Source organism: Gallinula chloropus, assembly GCF_964237585.1.
Source record: "Gallinula chloropus genome assembly, chromosome: 9".
NCBI lineage: Eukaryota > Metazoa > Chordata > Aves > Gruiformes > Rallidae > Gallinula > Gallinula chloropus.
Window position 1 is genome coordinate 19,627,522 of NC_140094.1, and position 18,334 is coordinate 19,645,855.

Here is an 18,334-nt window from a genome sequence, read left to right on the forward strand (position 1 = left end):
TGGGGCAGATCTCACCAACGTGTTCAGAGCTCTGTCAAACATGGATGTTGTAACAAGCATCTTGTTCATCACCGCGGTGCTTAAAAAATCCATCAGGGTAGGAACTGTGGCCAGGAGAGCTGAGGAAATAGTTTGATCCTTACAGATTATAATACTGGTTTTCAATCACAGTTTTCCTAGCTGGCAGGGGCCGGTTGGGGGGGGGGGGGTGTTTAGTTGGTTGGGTTTGGGCTTTTTTTTCCTAGAAAGATGCTTTGGTTTTGGCTCTGGAATTTCTTTATGAAGTAGATGTTACAGAAATGACTTGTAGGGACATTTGTAGAAGAGCAAACCTGAAAGTTGTGTCTTTCACTTACTTCCTCTGTGTGTCCTACAGCATTGTTTAGTGACAACAAAAAACTCCTCCTCTTGGTTTTACGTCCTTGTGACAGTTCTGAAGCTGTTAGCTTGCCCTGGTACCGGTACTGGGATGGCTCTGGAACAGCTCTGCAGGTAAATTAACATGCTGTGGCTTGGAGTAGCAGCTTTTCCAAGCTAAAGATGCTCACAGGACCATCCAGGTAGACAGTAAATGGGGTTTGAAACACGGTTCTGAAGGAAAACATGACGATGCTTCAGTGGCAACGGGAACTGTTGGTTTCTGGCTGTGGTCTGCAGCAGAGCCCAAAGGAAAGTGAGTGCACCTGTGTTAGCAAAGAGCAGCTATAAGGGGTTATGGCAAATAGGCTTTCTCCAGAGCCTGCAGAGACCCTTACACAGAGCTGAAGGAATTCCAGTTGTGGTGTTAGACTCTGGTTCCAGCCTTGATGGGGCTCGCTACTGCAGCCTCCCCCTCCTTCCCTCCCTCCCCTGCAGAACTCAGGGAGGAGAAACCCTTCCCCTGACCTGTGAGAGAGCACAGCTGGGGCTGAAACCTCTATCCAGAACCTCCCACCTCAGGTGTAAAACCAGAGCCCCAGTTGCAGAGTGAGCAACCTGTTGTGGGGCAGCCCCAGTGCCACTGGGCCGGGCTGGGCTGTGCTCCTGTGTACGCTGGGCTGCAGCCCTGGCCCAGGTCCCACAGGACTTCCCAGCCCGTACAGACCAACTGCTTGTCACCAAAGTTCTTGCCAGAACTGAAACCGCCACAGAAAGTCGATTCACCTTTCCTGGTTCTGGCAAAGGCTCTGGGGTTTTTCATTTGTCATCACACCTGTATTTTGCTTGAGGTTCTTGTCTTCAGTGTGTATGTGAAGCTTTAGAGACCGAAATCCCGGATTCATTCAGGTGGCAGCCAGCAGAACTCGCAGCTCAGAGCCATTTCCTGCAGCACACCGGCACTTTGGCAGCACAAACCCTGGACAAGACCCTTTTATTACCACACTGTTGGAAAGCTGAGTGGAAAAAGGTTTCTCATGACTCCTCTGTCAGAAAAACAAACCCAACAAACCCCCTGAACTTCAGTGAAACCCGAGGAGGAAGGCTGGGCGCTGGCAGGAGGGGAGTGCTGTGTGCCCTGGTGGGCAGAGGTGCTGTTTCCCAGCCAGCTGAATCCCAGCACACGCGCTGGATTTCCCACCCGGCGTGACCACCTGCCTGCTGCTGCACCAGCTGCTTCGCCAGATACTGCCCGGCCCAGAGCCAGGCTGAGGTGAGGTCCCAGTGGAGACAGGGACACAGCTGGTTCTCTACCGACTCCATCACCCTCCAGCCGCCACCATTCGAGCTCAGTCACCATTTCATTTCTGGCTGTAGCTGCTCCAAATGGTGTCACCTGCAGCTGGAGAAACCCACAGCAATCAGGGGCAGTGGAGAAGAATACAGCCTGGGAGACAGAGCCAGGGAACCCTTCCCACACCAAACACTGTGCGGTCACGGCACAGCTTATCTGGGGAGAATTCCTGTTCTTAATCTTCCTTCAAGACTGACCTGGACACAAGCATGGCTGACCTGAGCTAGTGGTGGCAGCAGTCTTGGATCAAACATGCAGAGAGACTACAGACCTCGGCTCATCTCTCCCAACCTGGTCTCTTGTTTCACAGCAGAGCGGGGCAGTTTCAAACAAGGTCTGCGGGGAGTCCTGGTTTGCAGTGGGGTAACACACTGAGCTGATGGATGCTCCTGCTCTGGACCAGAAGTGCTGTTCCAAGAGCAGAAGCTCCAGGCCTCACCCCCAAGGTGGTACAGGCTGAAGACCACATTTAAGCCCATCCACCCTCCAGCTTCTGTTCTGCCGAAGCGAAAAGCCGAGAGGCCAAACCTGAGCCTTCAGCAGGGGACTGCATTCCTCAGCATGGAGACACCAGGGGAGCTGTAGGGTCTGTGTCTGGCAGCGTGGGGCAAAGCAGTAAATACTCCACCGCTGCTCCTACGCTTCTGAGAACAGGGGTTCCTGGTTCACAGCCCTACAGGGAAAGGACAGCAGAAGTTCAGTGGGCTGGAAGACCCCAAACCTTGTGCTATGTCCAACTTTCCCAGCAGTTCGACAATAAATCCCTTGAGCTGCAGCGCTCCCCTTCTCTTCACCTTTGAATCCCCTTAGTGAGCCAGTTTTTTTTCCTGTCTAGCTTTAAATTCTGGAACAAAGCTGTCCAGGCTGCAACAGGAGTGAGGATCTTACCTGTAACTGGGATCTCATGCGGACTGCTGGGAACACCCTGATTAGATGCTCCTAAAGCCGCTGCTCTCTGGACTATCTGTGGTTTCGCCCAATGCCTCCAGTTCGTGTCCTCTGCTACTGTTTTACAATCCCCTTAGTTTCTCATGAGCCTCAGTTTTCAAATCAAAGTTTATTAAAATGTCAAAAAATAGAACTTACAGTTTCACATAGGAAATGAGAGGGGCATACACGGTACAGGCCTCTAGTAACAAAATAGGTGAGTAACGCGTAACAAGCTAAAGCAGGAAGGTGATACCACCAGCCATTAACATACGATCTCAGGTTAAGAGAATCTAAACTCTACTGCAAACATGCTCATACGTAGCTACCCAAGGGGACTCGTTCAATCGAACATGGGGGGGGAGTAGGCTGCCTCCGTGGGGAGAGTCAGCTCGATGCATCCCAGCAGCAGAGACTGGCACAGACTCCTCTAGTACCCACGTACTGGAGGAAACGGAAGATGAACCATGTATGAAGTAACAGGTGAACTGTCTTTTTAAAGCCTCATAAGTCTGAAAAGCAGGACTCAAGGGCCCAGGTGGGAACCTGACTTGGTGTTAAAGGATAAAATGGGAACTGGGGCAGAGGCTCCTGCCAAAGTCCTCGTTCTGTTTCATTCGCCGGGGTTTGTGGCTCAGTTCTGTGTTGAGCCTCTCGTCTCGCATCAGTAACCGTCTCACTTCTAGTGATCACCAGAAAGGAACTTCTGAGAGATCTAACACTCTGAATCCTTAATAGCCCTTTCTGTTAAAATTTAAATATTTGATTCATCTGAATAGTCAAGAAAGAACATAAATACAACAGCCTGTACATAATGGCAAACTTACACAGAATTTCTTCCCTGCACTGCTCAGTCAGCTACTACACAGTGACTGTTCCTCACTGTGGAATTCCATCCCTATGTACCCAGCACCTCAGAGAACTAGGAAAGCTCATGGCTGTTTGTGAGATGGCCCAAGTCCTGCCCCCCAAGCTGCATTCCTGCTCCTTGTGCTGGTTCCCGGCAGTAAGGAGCATAAGGCCCAGCGGTCCCTGTTCCCTGCTTGAGATGGGAGTCCTGAGTATTCATCACCCTGCCAAGGAGTGAAGAACCTCAGCATGGTTCAAAGTATCTCGATCCTTAAGGGGAGAGAAGAAACTTAACTAACTCTCAGTGTCCCCTGACCTCAACATGGCACAGGTAAGTGACCAGAGCTTTGGGGAGGTTTGGTAGAATTAGATTTCTCCATCTTTGTACACAGACACACTGGTTCCTGGCAATTAAATCAAATGGACAGCACTGGAATGCCTCTAGGACAAGCTTAACACAAAATACAAACTACAGTTCAGTTCAATACATTAAAATAATTATTAAAAAAAAAAAATCACCACAGTCATGTAAAACCACAAGGCCATCAGTATCATCTGCCAGCAGCCAGGCCCTGGGTACGGCTACACCAATTAAAAGAGTCAAAGTTCCTGCTAGTGACTCTCTACGAGCAACAAAAGGGTCTGAAATCCTGGTCAAATGAGCCCAGACAATTTGACATGAGAAGCTCTTCCAGTACAGAGGTGTGATCTAAGCTGGGGCTGCCCCACGGTGATTGTCTGTGCTCCACAGAAAAGCTACTTCAGGGAAAAGGAGAAACCCGCGGGCTCAGGAGCAGCCACCTACCCCAGACTCCAGCCAAAAGCTGCCTCCTCCCTTCCTGCAGTGTCCACAGGAGTGAAGCCTCTTGGATCCAGGGGGGAACAGCCACACACTCCAACTCCAGCTGCAATGCAGAAGGGAACGCGGCCGCAAGGTCCCTCGGATCACACCCCTGCCCCACCTCCACCTTTTCATCCGCAGTGTGGTCCAGGACTTCTCCCTGGCTTTGTAAGGCAACTTCAGAAACTGTAAAGCTTTTATGACTGAGTGAGAAGGCAAACAAAGGGGAGGCGACAACGCTCTCCACTATCTAACCACGCTGCCAGACCACCTTCGTTTCCATGGGATGTCACCTGACTTCAGGGCATGATGAGGTGAGAGCATCCCAAGCTTTCCTGCATCACCTCAATCCTGCTTTTCCAGGGGCATCTGTTCGAGCGGTGAGTGATTCATGACCCTTCAGCAAGCAGAAGATACAAATCTGGCCGATAGCAGAAATCCAGGTCCAAGTCTTCCTTTGGCTGAGGCGGCGATTCAGCGTGTGAACCTCGTAAGGAATCTGGGGTTTACTCCAGCTCGAAGCCTCTGGGTCAGGCCGGGTTCCCACACGCGCCGTCACGTGTAACAAACTCTCTGATACTGGAATTTAAGTCGTCATTTTTGTTGCTGGTGCACAAGGCACCACTGAGTCCAACTTCCCCCATGATTACATGGACAAAGAGAACATTTCTCCCACTGAAATAAGCAGGGAAACTCCAGGATGAAACCTGGGGCTGTGGTATGAGCTGTTTTTTCCCCCCTCTCTCACTAATACAAAACTCCAAGTCAAACACTTCCACAAAAGTCAGGATGACTTTTTGTTTGCAGCTACGTCAGGAACCTGTATCCGCAGGCATACGCCACATCAATCCCTGGTGGCAGACAGACCTACTTTTTAAGTGGCTAGAAAACGCTTATTTTACACAGATGCAATCAGAGATTAACTAAAATCAAACATACTGTAAAAATTCAACTAAAACATATTTAAAAACACCCCTAGAAAACCTCCAGCACTATGATACAAGCCGTGTCGCAGAGAAAGCTCCAGTCCAAGTCCATCACGAGGGTATCCAGAAGCGCCCGTATCACTGGGGAGCACGATCACCCCTGAGAGTCGTCCTTGGAGTTTAAAGTCTGTGTACAAAAGATCACTGCTTGTCTCCAGAAGAAACCTCCTGAGCAGCCCTTCAACTGCCTGGTGAAAGGAAAGCCAGCAAGGAGCCCTTCCGATGGATCCTTTCCCATGTCCACCCAACAAGGGGCACCTTGTACCTTGTCCTGCCAACGCTGCAGATCCAAAAGTGCTGGCATTTTTGGCCAAGCTGGCAGTGGGGTTGGTAAAGGAATGAGCCCATTGGAAAAGCCTCTCTCTATAAACAGGTACCTGGAAATTCCTGGTGAGGGAATTCCCCTGTTAGGGAAGCGGGGTGCCCTGAAGCTGCCAACCTCAACCTGGCACGCAGGAAAACTTCCCTGGATCTTGGTGGAGCATGGAAGTTTTGCAGGACTAAAGCCTTAACACAAACCACCGCGGAGTTCAGCCGAGTCTGCCCTTCCCAGAGCCAGGCCTGGCTGGTGTGTTTGTCTTTTGGATAGGAAAAAAGACAAGGAAGAAAAAGAAAGAAAAAAAGGATTTCCATAGGAAACTGATTATCACTTTCTCCCTTCCCCCTTCTAATATTTTGGCACAAACACAACGTTCAAGGCAGATATAAAGAAACAGGTAACTGGGTAGCACTGACAGAGTTATGAGACTTATTTGGCAAATCTGAACCATAAAAACAAGTGCTAAGGGGTTTTCTTTTCCAGTTGTGGAAGTTGTTTGCCACGACAGTTGCTGCAGGGAAAAAACAGAATATTAAACAGTCTGGAGCATGGATATTTAAAATGAACATTTTATAATACAAGCAAATACACACTCTCCCAATTTCTCCAGGCCAAAAGCACATCTCAGAGCATTTTAATCAGCCAAGTAAGTTTTAAACAGAGGGGGGTTTGTGCCTGAGATGTCCTGGTTCATGCGCAGTCACAGCTGACAGCGTGGGATAACTACTGAGTTGCTCATTCAGCGAGGGCCCGTTCGCTTCGATCCCAAGAGCAGACCCAGAATTCACGAAGCCCCCAAGACCTCTGCAGTGGCAGATACCACTCAACATGCTGAGAAAACAGAATACAAACTTCCTGTAGTTAATGCAAAGGGACCACACAGTAGCAAAGGCTTCGCACGTCCAGCTCCCCAGTGACAAACGTCTGTCTGCCAGCAGAGTCATGAGTCGCTGCAGAGGTATCAGGAGGAGCCTCAAGTTTGGCCTGTTGCTTCATCTCAATCCAGCCAGAGACCAGCAGAGTGTCAGCTGCATCCCTCAGGCTGCTTATCAGGAGTCCAGCGTGGGAAAGTTGTTCCTTGTGGGACCATTACCAGGGGAATGAGTTAATTAGTTGTCTCAAGCTGTAAATGCTTTCCTTTTCCCCCTCCTGCTGCGAGAACGGGTGTGGGTCGGGTGGGTGGCGACAGGAACGCACCAGCAAGAGTCATCCCGACGTCCCCCAGTACCTGGCTCTGCAGAGATGGAGCCGTGTGAGGCAGAGGCAGAGGTTCCTCTGTGCCATCGTGGGCTGCTGCGTGCTCAGGACAGCCTGGAGCCAGCGGCCCCGCAGGGCGACGCGGCCGGTGGCAGCGCGCTGGCTTCTCTCTGCTGGGCCCAGGTCCAGTTTCCTATCGCGATAACCGTCGGCTCCCGATTCCAAGCGCAACAACCGCCCATCACACGGCACCCACGGTGCTGACAGGTTGGGTGGAAGTGGCTTGGATGGGTCTTGAACAAAACAACACAAAGAAACCCCCACTTCTTCCCTTAAGCAGGTTCTGTTCTTCTCATCACTTCGGTAGCTGGGAATCTGGTGACTATGCACTAAGCGTTTTGCTAAGGGTTAAGCCAATTCCATTTTCCGGAGTCTTTGTGCTCCCCCCCCCTCCCCATCTCCCCTCCCCCCCAGGAGATGTTTCCTTAGGAGACACTAGAACAGCGAATGCTGGGGGAGCCCATCTGCGTGAGGACCTTGTCCAGCCACTGCAGGGGGCCGTTGAGATGCAGCTCGATCCAACAGGGAGTACTGGTCACAGTCTGCCGCCTGCAAGAGAGAAGGGGTCGGGGGCAGAGAGGGGAGAAAGAAACGTGACTCCACAGCCTTGACAAACAGGGGAGGGTTTGCAGCTACCCAAGCATTCTTTCCTGCTTACACAAGTCTTGCACGTGGGGCCAGAGGAACGTCTCCCTCCTCAGTAACACACTTCTGGCCTATACTGCCAACTCCTTGTACAAAGCCTACCTTCTCTCCTTGCCTTTCTTACCATCCCAGAGGAGAACGTGGCTATATGACCTATTTACTACTCAGATTCCTGAGAACAGGCAGTGTCTGATCCCCCGATGGAAAAGGAAGGCTCTTACCTAAACAGGACTCTCCAGTGGCATCTCCCAGACCTCACCTCTCCTACCAATTTCACTACATTTATTGAGCTGCAAGACCAGGATATTCCCTTTCACTGTATCTTTAGGCTTTAGAGGGATGTGGAATGATAGGGAGAGCTCAGCACCCTGCCTCCCAACCCGCTCCAGCAGCCCCGCAGAGCCAGAGCTGCTGCTGAGCATCCTTTTCATGCAGCTTGGGAGGATGTGCTGGAGGAGTGAACCCTATATGACATATGCTGTGTATGGAGCACTGCAACAGATTTACATCTGATCAGCTGCCTCAAAAGAAACAGAAACACTGCAGAGTGTAAGTGAAGTCGTAAAACCAAGCAGAAAAGCATCAGAAAAGCAGAAGTGTGGTATTAAACTACATGCTTTAAAATCCCCCAAGAGCTGCTGGCTATGACCAGAGCGTAGATGCCTTTGCTGTGTCTTCACACCATGCTGGTGCCTTCCTCTGCCATAAAGCACCTCACCCCTCTCCTGCTGCCCTCCGCTCTTCTCCCTGAGGCCAGACCCCATGGAGCATCTCCAGATGGGGAAGCAGGAAGAGATGAGAAGGAAAGGAAGGGACATGAGGCCAGGGCTCAGGGCAAGGGACTCTCCCTCTTCTGCTGAGGGACGGCCCAAGTCTTGTTCCAGGCAGAGAGGCAGGGACAGCTGCTGTGCAGGAGGAGGAGGATTACAAAGAGAGCGTGATAGCCTACAAATGGCCTTGTTTCCCACAGAAGCTGTCCTCAGAATCTGTTTGTGGGAGGGAGAAGCCAAAGTCTGCAGGGCCCTGGGAGAAACCGCTGGTGTAAAGGGGACACTTCCCTGGGGGGAAATCCCTCTGCTCCGTGGGGCTCCATGAGCAACCAGCACCAGCCCTGGCCCTCCGCGGCAGGGTGGGGGAGCCGGGCTCTGGGGTACAGCTCGGCAAGGCTGTGGCTGAGGGCTGTTAACACACTCTGGTGACAAATCTGTAGATCTCATCCTTTGAGCTGAAAAGGGATGCAGCTCCCTGGAGACACCCCACCCATTCCCAGCTCAGGCGTGGCCGATGGAGCCAGGCGATGCCCCAGGAGTGGGCGTACAGGCAGGGCTGGGCCTCTGCAGGGACTGACCATGTTTTGCCTTAAGGGTGTTGTGTGAGCTGCTGGGGATGGGGAAAGCAGGGCACCTCTGGCTCCCTCAGCTTCAGTGGAGCCTGCAAACCTCCCCAGTCCCAGGGCAAAATCAAGTCTGTCGTAACACAGAGCGTTCCCCTTCGCTGCCTGAAATCAGGGCTGAGCAGCCCAGCACCCATCCCAGCACCACCACACAGAAAACCACTGCCCGTGGAGCTGCTGCACTGCTGCCCTTGGCATATCTATCACAGCAAACTTCCTTCTGCCTTCCCACCCAGACAGCATGCTGGCTGCAGCCTTTCAGAGAAGCAAACCCACCTTCAGCTCGCTCTACCAGGCTCTCACAGGACAGAGGAGAGCCTCTGCATCACAGGCTGTAAATGCAATTGGCTTCTCCCCCACTTCCCTCCACCAAACCCCTGGCATGGAGAGCACTGCACACCCCACCAGTCTAACTGCTCAAAAGCCGAGAGCAGCTGGACCAAAATTGCTGGAGCAGCACTCTGGATGCAGCTCCCACCGTAACGTTTTCATATTTAAATCAGTTCAAGCCACCAAACTGACAAAGGCAGATGAGATGTAGCATTCTGTGGCAAGGAGCTGAGGGAGCCGGAGAGCGGCTGCGGCGCGGTCAGCGCGAGCGGAGGGTTTCACGGACTCCAGTACTCTAAGGAGAGAGTTGACTTTCCGTAAGTCACGCTCATCTGGAGCTCGTTACGGGCCGTGGCTGCGAGCCAGGCCTGGGCCGCTCTGGCCCCTGTGCAGGCCCGTTTCACAACAAAATGGACTCCAAACATCTGGAGAAATGAGGAAAGTGGGAGAGGAACGTGCAGGGCCCGGGCTCCCGCTGATGTGAGGGCATCTCCCCGTCTGCTGCGGGTACAGGGGGCCCAGCAGCAGAGCCGGTCCCCAGACTGTCACAGGGTCAGAGGACACACTGTCAGGTAAGCGTTTCCGAATCGCCTTCGCCTTAAATCCTGGCCAGCTTTCTCTCATGAAGTGACACTCGTTTCTGAGGGGTTTTGTCTCCCCTACTCATACCATTCCACACTGATTTCGCTCTCTTTGCTACGTAGGGCTGTTTGCTGGCAGCGGAGTGGCAGCAACACAAGCTGCAGAGCTCTCCATCCCCTCCACTGTCCCTGTGTGGTCAGAATAACCGCGTTGTTGATTCCAAACACTAGACCCTAGGCATCCCCTCTTTCATCTTCAATATTCACTGAGAAAACCAGGAACCCTCTTTCTCCTGCTGCCTCCGGTCATACTTAAGCATCCGCCCTAAGGAAAGGATGAGGGGATGTAACTCCAGTGTCCAGCAACCCTAACAGCTCTTCCAAATGTAAATTTTCAAGCCAACATGCTGTTATTTTAATCCCATTAGTGCTTGATAAAAGAAGCACCAAACCCAGGCAGTATCTATGAGGAAGCACTTGCACTGACCCTGTCCTGGTAACAGTGCAGTCTTAATACAAACTACCCAACATGCATCTGATTTCAAATACCCCATGTAACAGCTCTGACACGGGCTGTCTGGGTTTCTCTGCTGTGTTTCAGGTAAAGCTCTTGGTTCACACAACACCACGACTGAACGGTGGCCTTCCACATGTACCACCTGACATGGGCTATGGAATCACAGGGTTAGAAAAGCCCTCTGAGATCACTGGGTCCAACCGTTCCTGTCCTGTGCTGACCCATATCCCTGAGCACCTCATCTCCCCGTCTGTTAAACACACCCAGGGGTGGGGACTCAGCCCCTCCCTGGGCAGCCTGTGCCACAGCCCCACAACTCTTTCAGGGAAGAACTTTTCCCTCCCATCTGATCTGACCCTGCCCTGGGGCAGCTTGAGCCCATTGCCCCTTGTCCCATCTCCTGTCCCCTGGCTGAAGAGACCATCGCCCACCTCTCTGCACCCTCCTGTCAGGTCAGTGTAGGCAGTAAGAAGGTCTCCCCTCAGCCTCCTCTTCTCAAATAGGATGGGGAAAACCAAGAGCAATGAGGAGATCCACATATTCTCAACAACTACCTTCTCTCTGCATTACTGAAGAGACAACGCTCTGCTAATTCCTCCCCCCTATCTTCAAAGCCAAGTGAAGCAGCTCTGCAGGACACTGCTTGAGGCTGCAGAGGACGGGAGTAGTGACAGCAGAAGGATACAACAAGGTTTCATGTTGAAGGACTGACCTGTATTCTGCTCCCCACCCCTTGACGAAGCTCATTCGAATTGTGCACATCCTGGTGAGCTGGTAGACAGCTTCAAAGCCCTGATTCACCGACTGGGCCAGGAGAGCAGCAAATTCCTGGTTGTTAAAAATCTTCAAATTACATCCTGTGGAAAAAGAACACGACAAGAGCAAGGCATTACTTCACTAGATTAAGAAATCCCTTTCTTTCTGAGGATGGAAAGAAACTCAATGCTTGCTCTCCCATGCCCTCAGCCCTGCGATGCTCCATGCAGATTGCTCAAACACAGCCTTCCACACAAGGAATCGAGGTTGCCACATTTCCATATGCTGAGAAGGAAGAAAACAATGTTACAGGGCAGAGAATGATGGATGTGAGCGCCCACACAGCGCCTCGTGATCTATGAAACCAGGCTTGGGGTCCTCACGTGGAACCTCCTCCTATCTCCTTCACAATCATCTCCCTCACACTGAAATTTGGAAGCCAAACTATGACCCTAATGCTTCACAACAGCCACAGTTACGGGGCCTGAAGGAAGGGAAGGTGTGGGCTGAACAGGAACTCACCGGTGTTGGATTTACAGTGTCTGTCAGCAGAGGCAATGCAGAGGTTCTGGCAAGCCAGGAGCCACTTATCAGGGTTAAGAAGGCTGGTAGCAGAGCTGCTTCTGTTGAAATCATCTCATAAAGGTAACTATCACGTCCCAAACCATTCCCCTTTAAAACTGGAGCTTTCCCCCAGTGTTTAGTCCTTGCTAGAAGACTAAGAACAACTTACTCCACCAGTTTGAGGTGATAAAGGTGAAATACGGCACCATCCTTCTCAGTTTAAATAAATACACACAGAGCTCTCACAAACCCCCCAAGGCTGCTATGCTTTTTTCCTCCCAGATAACCAGAAACAAGTTAAATGCTGAATCTTGGCACATGACTAACGCTCATTTGGGATCACACATGGGCCAAGTCTGAAAAACAACCATTTGGACTGCGATGAATCATTTTTTTTTCCTAAAATCCCTTCTGAGGCTCCTCTCTTGGGCTGGACTCGTCCTGTCATCTGTTTTTGGGTCGAACTGTGTATAGTGAAGTGTAACCACATGCAACAGCTCAGCAGCTGCAGCAACAACGACCCGTCCCTGTGACTGTAGAAGAGCACAGCCCGAGCGCGTGGATCTCAGAGAGGGTTCAAAGGGAACCTGTGTCACAGCCCCAGCTGGAGTCCTGTGTCCAGAGCTGGGATCCCCAATACAAGAAAGATGTAAAACTGTTGGAGAGGGCTCAGAGGAGCCATGAAGATGCTCAGAGGGCTGGAGCAGCTCCCCTATGGAGAGAGGCTGAGGGAGCTGGGCTGGTTCAGCCTGGAGAAGAGAAGGCTGTGGGGGGACCTCATTGCAGCCTTCCAGTGCCTGAAGGGAGCAGAGAAACAGGAGGGGAATTGGCTTTTTAAACGTGTAGACAATGGCAGGACAAGGGGGATGGATTAAAGCTAAAGGAGGGAAGGTTTAAATTAGATATTAGGGGGAAGTTCTTTACAGAGACAGTGGTGAGGGGCTGGAACAGGCTGCCCAGAGAGGTGGTGGGTGCCCCATCCCTGGGGGTGTTCAAGGCCAGGTTGGATGGGGCCCTGGGCAACCTTGTGTAGCTCCAGCCCTGGAGGTTGGTGTCCCTGCCTGCGGCAGGGGGTTGGAGCTCTGTGATCCCTGGGGTCCTTTCCAACCCAGACCAGTCTGTGATTCTATGGTTTTGCTGTCTAAGGAGAGAAAATTGGAAGGGTGAGAGCATCGGGGCCTGGCTGAGCCCCAGAGAAAGAGCTGTGGGGAAGGAAACCAGAAAACTCGATGGGGATCAGCCTGGCAAGCTGCTCTGGATGGGAAGAGGTTTCTCAACCTGAAGAGGAGTGGGTATGACTTGATCTCATCAACAAGGGAATGAAGAAATTGCTTCAAACCCAGCAAAGATTTAAAGATGGGTCTGTGAAGGCAGCCAAGAACTGTGGCAAAGGCAGGGAGAGCTGGAGTCCAAAAAAATGCACTTGAGATGAATCTACAGCGGAAATGTGGGTTGTTTATGTCTTCAGATGTTGACTCCAGCCGGGGTGGACTCTTGTGATGTGGCTGGAGAATTAAATCATGTTTGCAACACTGGCAGCTGCTTCCTAAGCATCTGAGAAAGGAAACCCATTAAGATGGGCCACAGCTTGCAGTGTATGGGTCTCTTCTCAAAAGAGAGACAATTTGCACTCAAATATTTCTACACAAAAAGTTCTTTTTTTAAAATATACTTTTAAGTGTAAAAAATTAGCCTTGGTAAAGCTTAGCTTAATAGCTAAATTCCCCCCTGAATGGAATCCTCTCATCCTAGATCTTTTGCATGTATCTGACAAAATATTTTCTTCCCAGAAAGATGCAAGCTTGTGATCTTGTGATCTTTCAGCACACTTTAGATGGAAGTTTGCTGTTACCAGAACAACAAGGTGCCTACAAATGCAATTTCCTTAGGATTAGAACAGTTCATCAAGGGGGGGAAGGGAAGTTTTGCTTCAAAAGAAAGTAAAAATTTTAATTTTTTATGAATCTAAATAAAAAAAAAATCTTACAGTGTATTTTCTTTATTTAAAGGTACAAACAAAATTATAAACACCACTGTCAGATAATCATGGACAATAATGGACTGGTAAAACACTGTACGGATCAAGTGGCAGATTCTGCTGAGATCACAGCATCAGAGCATGTCAGGAGTTGGAAGGGACCTCGAAAGCTCATCTAGTCCAACCCCCCTGCCAGAGAAGGGTCACCCAGATTAAATCCCACAGGAACGTGTCCAGGCGGGTCTGAATGTCTCCAGAGAAGGAGACTCCCCAACCTCTCTGGGCAGCCTGTCCCAGGGCTCCGTCACCCTCACAGTGACAAAGTTCCTCCTGACATTCCCATGGAGCTTCCTCTGCCCCTTGTCCTGTCACTGCCATCCCTGAGTACCGAGCACCATCCCGAAGCACCGCTGCTTCCCCCAGGTGGGAAGGCAGCGCTGTAACAAACGCCCTGCTGAGTCCTCAAGTTGCTTATAACAGGGTGCAAGTTTCTGATCACTGTCAGGAACATGGGGTCAGCAAATCCCTTTGCCAAAGGTGAAGGCTGTGTGGGGTCAGTGCTAGGGAACACCTCCTTACCTGGTGGGATCTTGCAGACCGTTGCTGGGTGCCAGCCGTAGCGCTGGTTGCAGTTGGGAGACTGGACGAAGATGGCACTGTCACTAAGGCACTCGGCAAACACCTCCCCGCCGATGTAGTAGAGTCTCACTCCTCTTCCTAGGAAACACAGGGCACAGTTTGGGTTTAGCTTAGAGCTTTCAGCTGCAAGATCCACAGGAAGAGCTGGTGGAGACGCAGACAACCTCGGCACGAGGCAGCTCTCAAGAAGAGAGACTGATAGAACATGAAAACTCCTCTTTTGGCCCACCAGGTACTGCCAGAGGCAGGAAGAAGTTTGCTCTGTGAGCAAGTTCAGCTGAGGAAGGCAGGAGGACCAATTTAAAAAGTCCAAGCTGCATTCTCCATCCCCATAGTCAGTCACCACCTGAGCTTCATGAATTTCCCACCTCATAGCCCGAGATTTTCCATCTGAATGTTCTATCAGCTCAACATATGGGTTTCAACCTTTTCTAAAAGTCCTCACAGCTGGACACAACCACTTGCTTATTTACTTAGTGATGTGGCATTAAATCATAGCACATTTTCGAACCACCACCTATTGCTTGGGATTGCCTTGTACACAAGGATGAACGTACATTTCCCACAGGAGTTTACATAAATTAAGATCTCAGTTAATAAAGAAGCAATTTTTGGGGATACATCTTTGTTGTTCATTTGTTGTGCTCTCACATTCCTATTTGCTGTCATTCTTCCACAGAGCGTAAGGAGCCTGATGAATTTTAAGACTGAATTCTGAATCTTGGTGGGGTTTTTGGGGTAGGGGTGGGTTTAGGGCTAGAAATCACACTAGAAGCCAGTAAGGGAAGATCCTCCTGTATGGAAGTTTGCTGTTCAAGAATGGGTATAAAGGGGGGTAAAATCAGGACAAGTCAGCAGAAAACACAGCAAAGCTTAAGCAACTTTGCCTAAAATTGCAGGAATCTGGGATATTCTGTTTAGCACAGGTTTAACTGAAAACAAAATTGAATGTGACCTCACAGTACAAGTGGAAATTGAGATGAAAGGCAAGGATCTAAGTTTCCATGGAAAAACAAAAAAAGGTCAGAAAATAAAATAGAGCAGGAAAAAGAATACACAACTTAAATCCATCCAAACACAGAAGGGTGAACTCTGTCTCTGTTTCATGCAGCATTTTTAGTGTTCCCCAGTGCAATTTTTAATTAAAATTCTATAAAAAAACACAATTAGTGTTCCTTTAAGGAAGACTGGCCTGCTAGAACACCATGGGTATTCAAACACCAGTGTTCTTCAGCCGACCAAGCTGCAGGCAGATCAGTTAAACAACACGCTTCACGTGAGAGTCTCCACCTTGAACCCTGAAAGAAACCCCAAGGAGATGGACATTACCGATGTGTCTTCTTGTGAGTTCCACCGCTGCGTTCCTGTTGACGTTGGACAGCAAACCCAGGCAGAAGCGCTCGGAGTTGGAGGGGTCGGTGAAGCCATCCACCGTCATAGAGGGCTGGGAGGCGTGGAAGGTCTCCCCCACTCGCTGGTTGAGCTCGTAGTAGGATATCGAGCACCAGAAGGCCGGCTCGCAGTAGGTAACGGGCTGCAGATCTGCACGGAAGGAAAAGCAAAGTGGGTCACAGGCCGTCAGGAGGGGAAGGGAATGGTGAAGAAAGGGACTGTTGTGAAATATTCTTCTTCATTCCCTGGGCCCACTTTATCCACCGAACTTGAATTACCCGACAGAGTTTAATGGACGGCAGCTAGAAAGTTACATGAGCCACAAAGCTTCTGGCAGATGGAACAATCCCAAACAGTTGAAGATATTAGTCATTCTTAACTATCTCCTGACTTGGAGAAAAGTTTTTAAACCAACTTAGCTTTACTATGAAATGTGGGATGGTTTTTAGGTAGCCAGGATGCTGTAAAAGAGAAAGGGAGAGGGAAGGGAGAAACAGAAAACCTCAGAACCAGCAGACCACAAACATGCCATCAACAACACAGGGCTTCAGAGCCATAATGCTGTGCACTTACAGCAAGCAGCCAGCAAGTCAAATCTTCATTCTCACTGACTATTATGATCTCCTTGGCACTGATTAAACCAGTGGTTGTCTACAGTAGGCACCAAATCATACATGATACAGGCATCGAGGTGATGTAAAGATTAGGCACTCTGCTGCAGTGCATTTGATCTCAAGCCATCAAAAGGAAATCCATTTCCTCAATAGATGATGGCAGATCTCTTCTATTAGGGTGATAGTTTGACTCAGCCTGTGGGCTGAAGTTCATGATACGGTCTTGGGAAGACATTAGAAGTGGGATATTCTAGTGGTGTCATAAGATTTAGCGGCTCCCAGTGAAGTCGATGAGATTTCAGCAAAGGAAGGCTCAGCTCAAGTCAAATATTTTTGGAGATGCCACAGTGCATGGTGCCCAGTCCTGCTGGAAGGCAAGAGCCTGCCCAGCAGAGGAAGCAGAAAGCAGACTAAGCTCACTGGTAAGTGTGCTATTCCCCACATCTGAGGCAAGAAATCAAAGGAAGAGGAGAATTCCCTCCAGTCCCGTCCCTCCCCCAGTTTATCACTTCATCTCCATTCAAAGAGTGCTTAGAAGCAGAGCAGAACAGTTTCCCATCTGGCCAAAGAGTTAACATCGAGCAGCAAAACCCAGGTTTTTCCACAGGCTTTCCCATCTGTTGCTCCTGCAAGGCTTAGGTGAATCTGGGGCTTAAGAGATCAGCTCCAAAAAAAAAAAAAACCCTAATCAAAGACAGGTTTTTCCCATCCCAGCCTCCTCCCTTACTGAGGAGAATGTCTCCACAGAGGTTTGAGAGTCATTTCTCATCTGGTACCTGCTGTTCCTCTCCCTAACCTTAGAAACAGGCAGGAGCAGCCTGGCCTCAGCCATGGGACAAGCTGGTTTCCCCTCCAGTACTGTGGTGTAAGAGTTCCCAAACAATCAGAAAAAAGACAAGCTTTGCTGACAGCAAACAAGGAACCGAATAAAAGTGCACCTGGGGAGCTCTGTAATCCTTAGCACATCTTCCAAGCGTGTGAATTTTGGAGGTTAAACTCATTCCCAGCTTCAGTCTCTCCTTAACTGTATCATCCAAAAGCGACATGCTCTATTGCAAGCAAAGCCCTGGTCCTGCTCTCCTCCCCACGTAGAAGAAAAAGCCTGTCTTCCTCTTACAGGACAGGACACACCACTCAAAGCAAAAGCCAACGGAAGCAACTCCACACAACAGGTTGCTGTAAGAAGTTAAGAGCTCTGCTGTGCATACCTGCTGTTTCACCCCATCTGAATCAGTTTTATAGCCTAACGCAAGCCCTTCTCCTGCCACAGGGAGATGATATGGAACAAGGAGCCTCACAATTCCCTGCTGTTTTCTCTTGTATGACACAGCAGGGTTGTCCCACACCAGGCCCAGTTCTCCAGTACCTGCCACGTCTCACCCACTGGGAGCTGTGGCCTGCAGCAGGGATCTGTACACGTCATGACTGACACTGGCCTTTCACAGAACCACAGGGTTGGAAAAGACCTTTAAGATCATCCAGCTCAACCGTTCCTGTCCTGTGCTAAACCATACCTCTGAGCACCTCATCTACCCATCTTGTTAAACACATCCAGGGAAGGTGACTCAGCCCCTCCCTGGGCAGCCTGTGCCACAGCCCCACAACTCTGCCAGGGAAGAACTTTTCCCTCACATCTGAGCTGACCCTGCCCTGGGGCAGCTTGGGCCCATTGCCCCTTGTCCCTTCTCCTGTCCCCTGGCCGAAGAGACCATCGCCCACCTCTCTGCACCCTCCTGTCAGGTCAGTGTAGGTGGTGAGAAGGTCTCCCCTCAGCCTCCTCTTCTCCAGGCTGAACACTCCCAGCTCCCTCAGCTGCTCCTCAGAGGATTTGCCCTCCAGCCCCTTCCCCAGCCTGGCTGCCCTTCTCTGGACTTGCTCCAGGACCTCAACGTCCTTCTTATAGTGAGGAGCCCAGAACTGGACACAGCACTCAAGGTGCAGCCTCACCAATGCTGAATACAGAGGCACAATCATCACTCCATCACAATTTGGACAGAGGTCTCTTAAGGAGTGTCCACCCACTTAAGAAAACAGA

General features: G+C 50.4%; 1 protein-coding gene across 3 annotated transcripts in view; it reads right to left on the reverse strand.

The window, feature by feature from the left end:
* Window positions 1-7,315: 7,315 nt before the first annotated feature.
* The window catches only part of SMAD3 (SMAD family member 3), a gene marked incomplete at both ends in the record, with an annotated part of 74,384 nt that continues 63,365 nt past the window's right edge, over window positions 7,316-18,334 (reverse strand). For 2 of the 3 annotated variants that reach the window (XM_084268059.1, XM_084268058.1), the window contains 4 exons: window positions 7,316-7,439; window positions 11,069-11,213; window positions 14,234-14,371; window positions 15,623-15,835. In XM_084268059.1, coding sequence (XP_084124185.1) covers window positions 7,316-7,439; window positions 11,069-11,213; window positions 14,234-14,371; window positions 15,623-15,835 — 620 coding nt within the window. The remainder of the gene's footprint in view (window positions 7,440-11,068; window positions 11,214-14,233; window positions 14,372-15,622; window positions 15,836-18,334) is intronic. The other variant, XM_084268060.1, reaches the window with a different exon arrangement.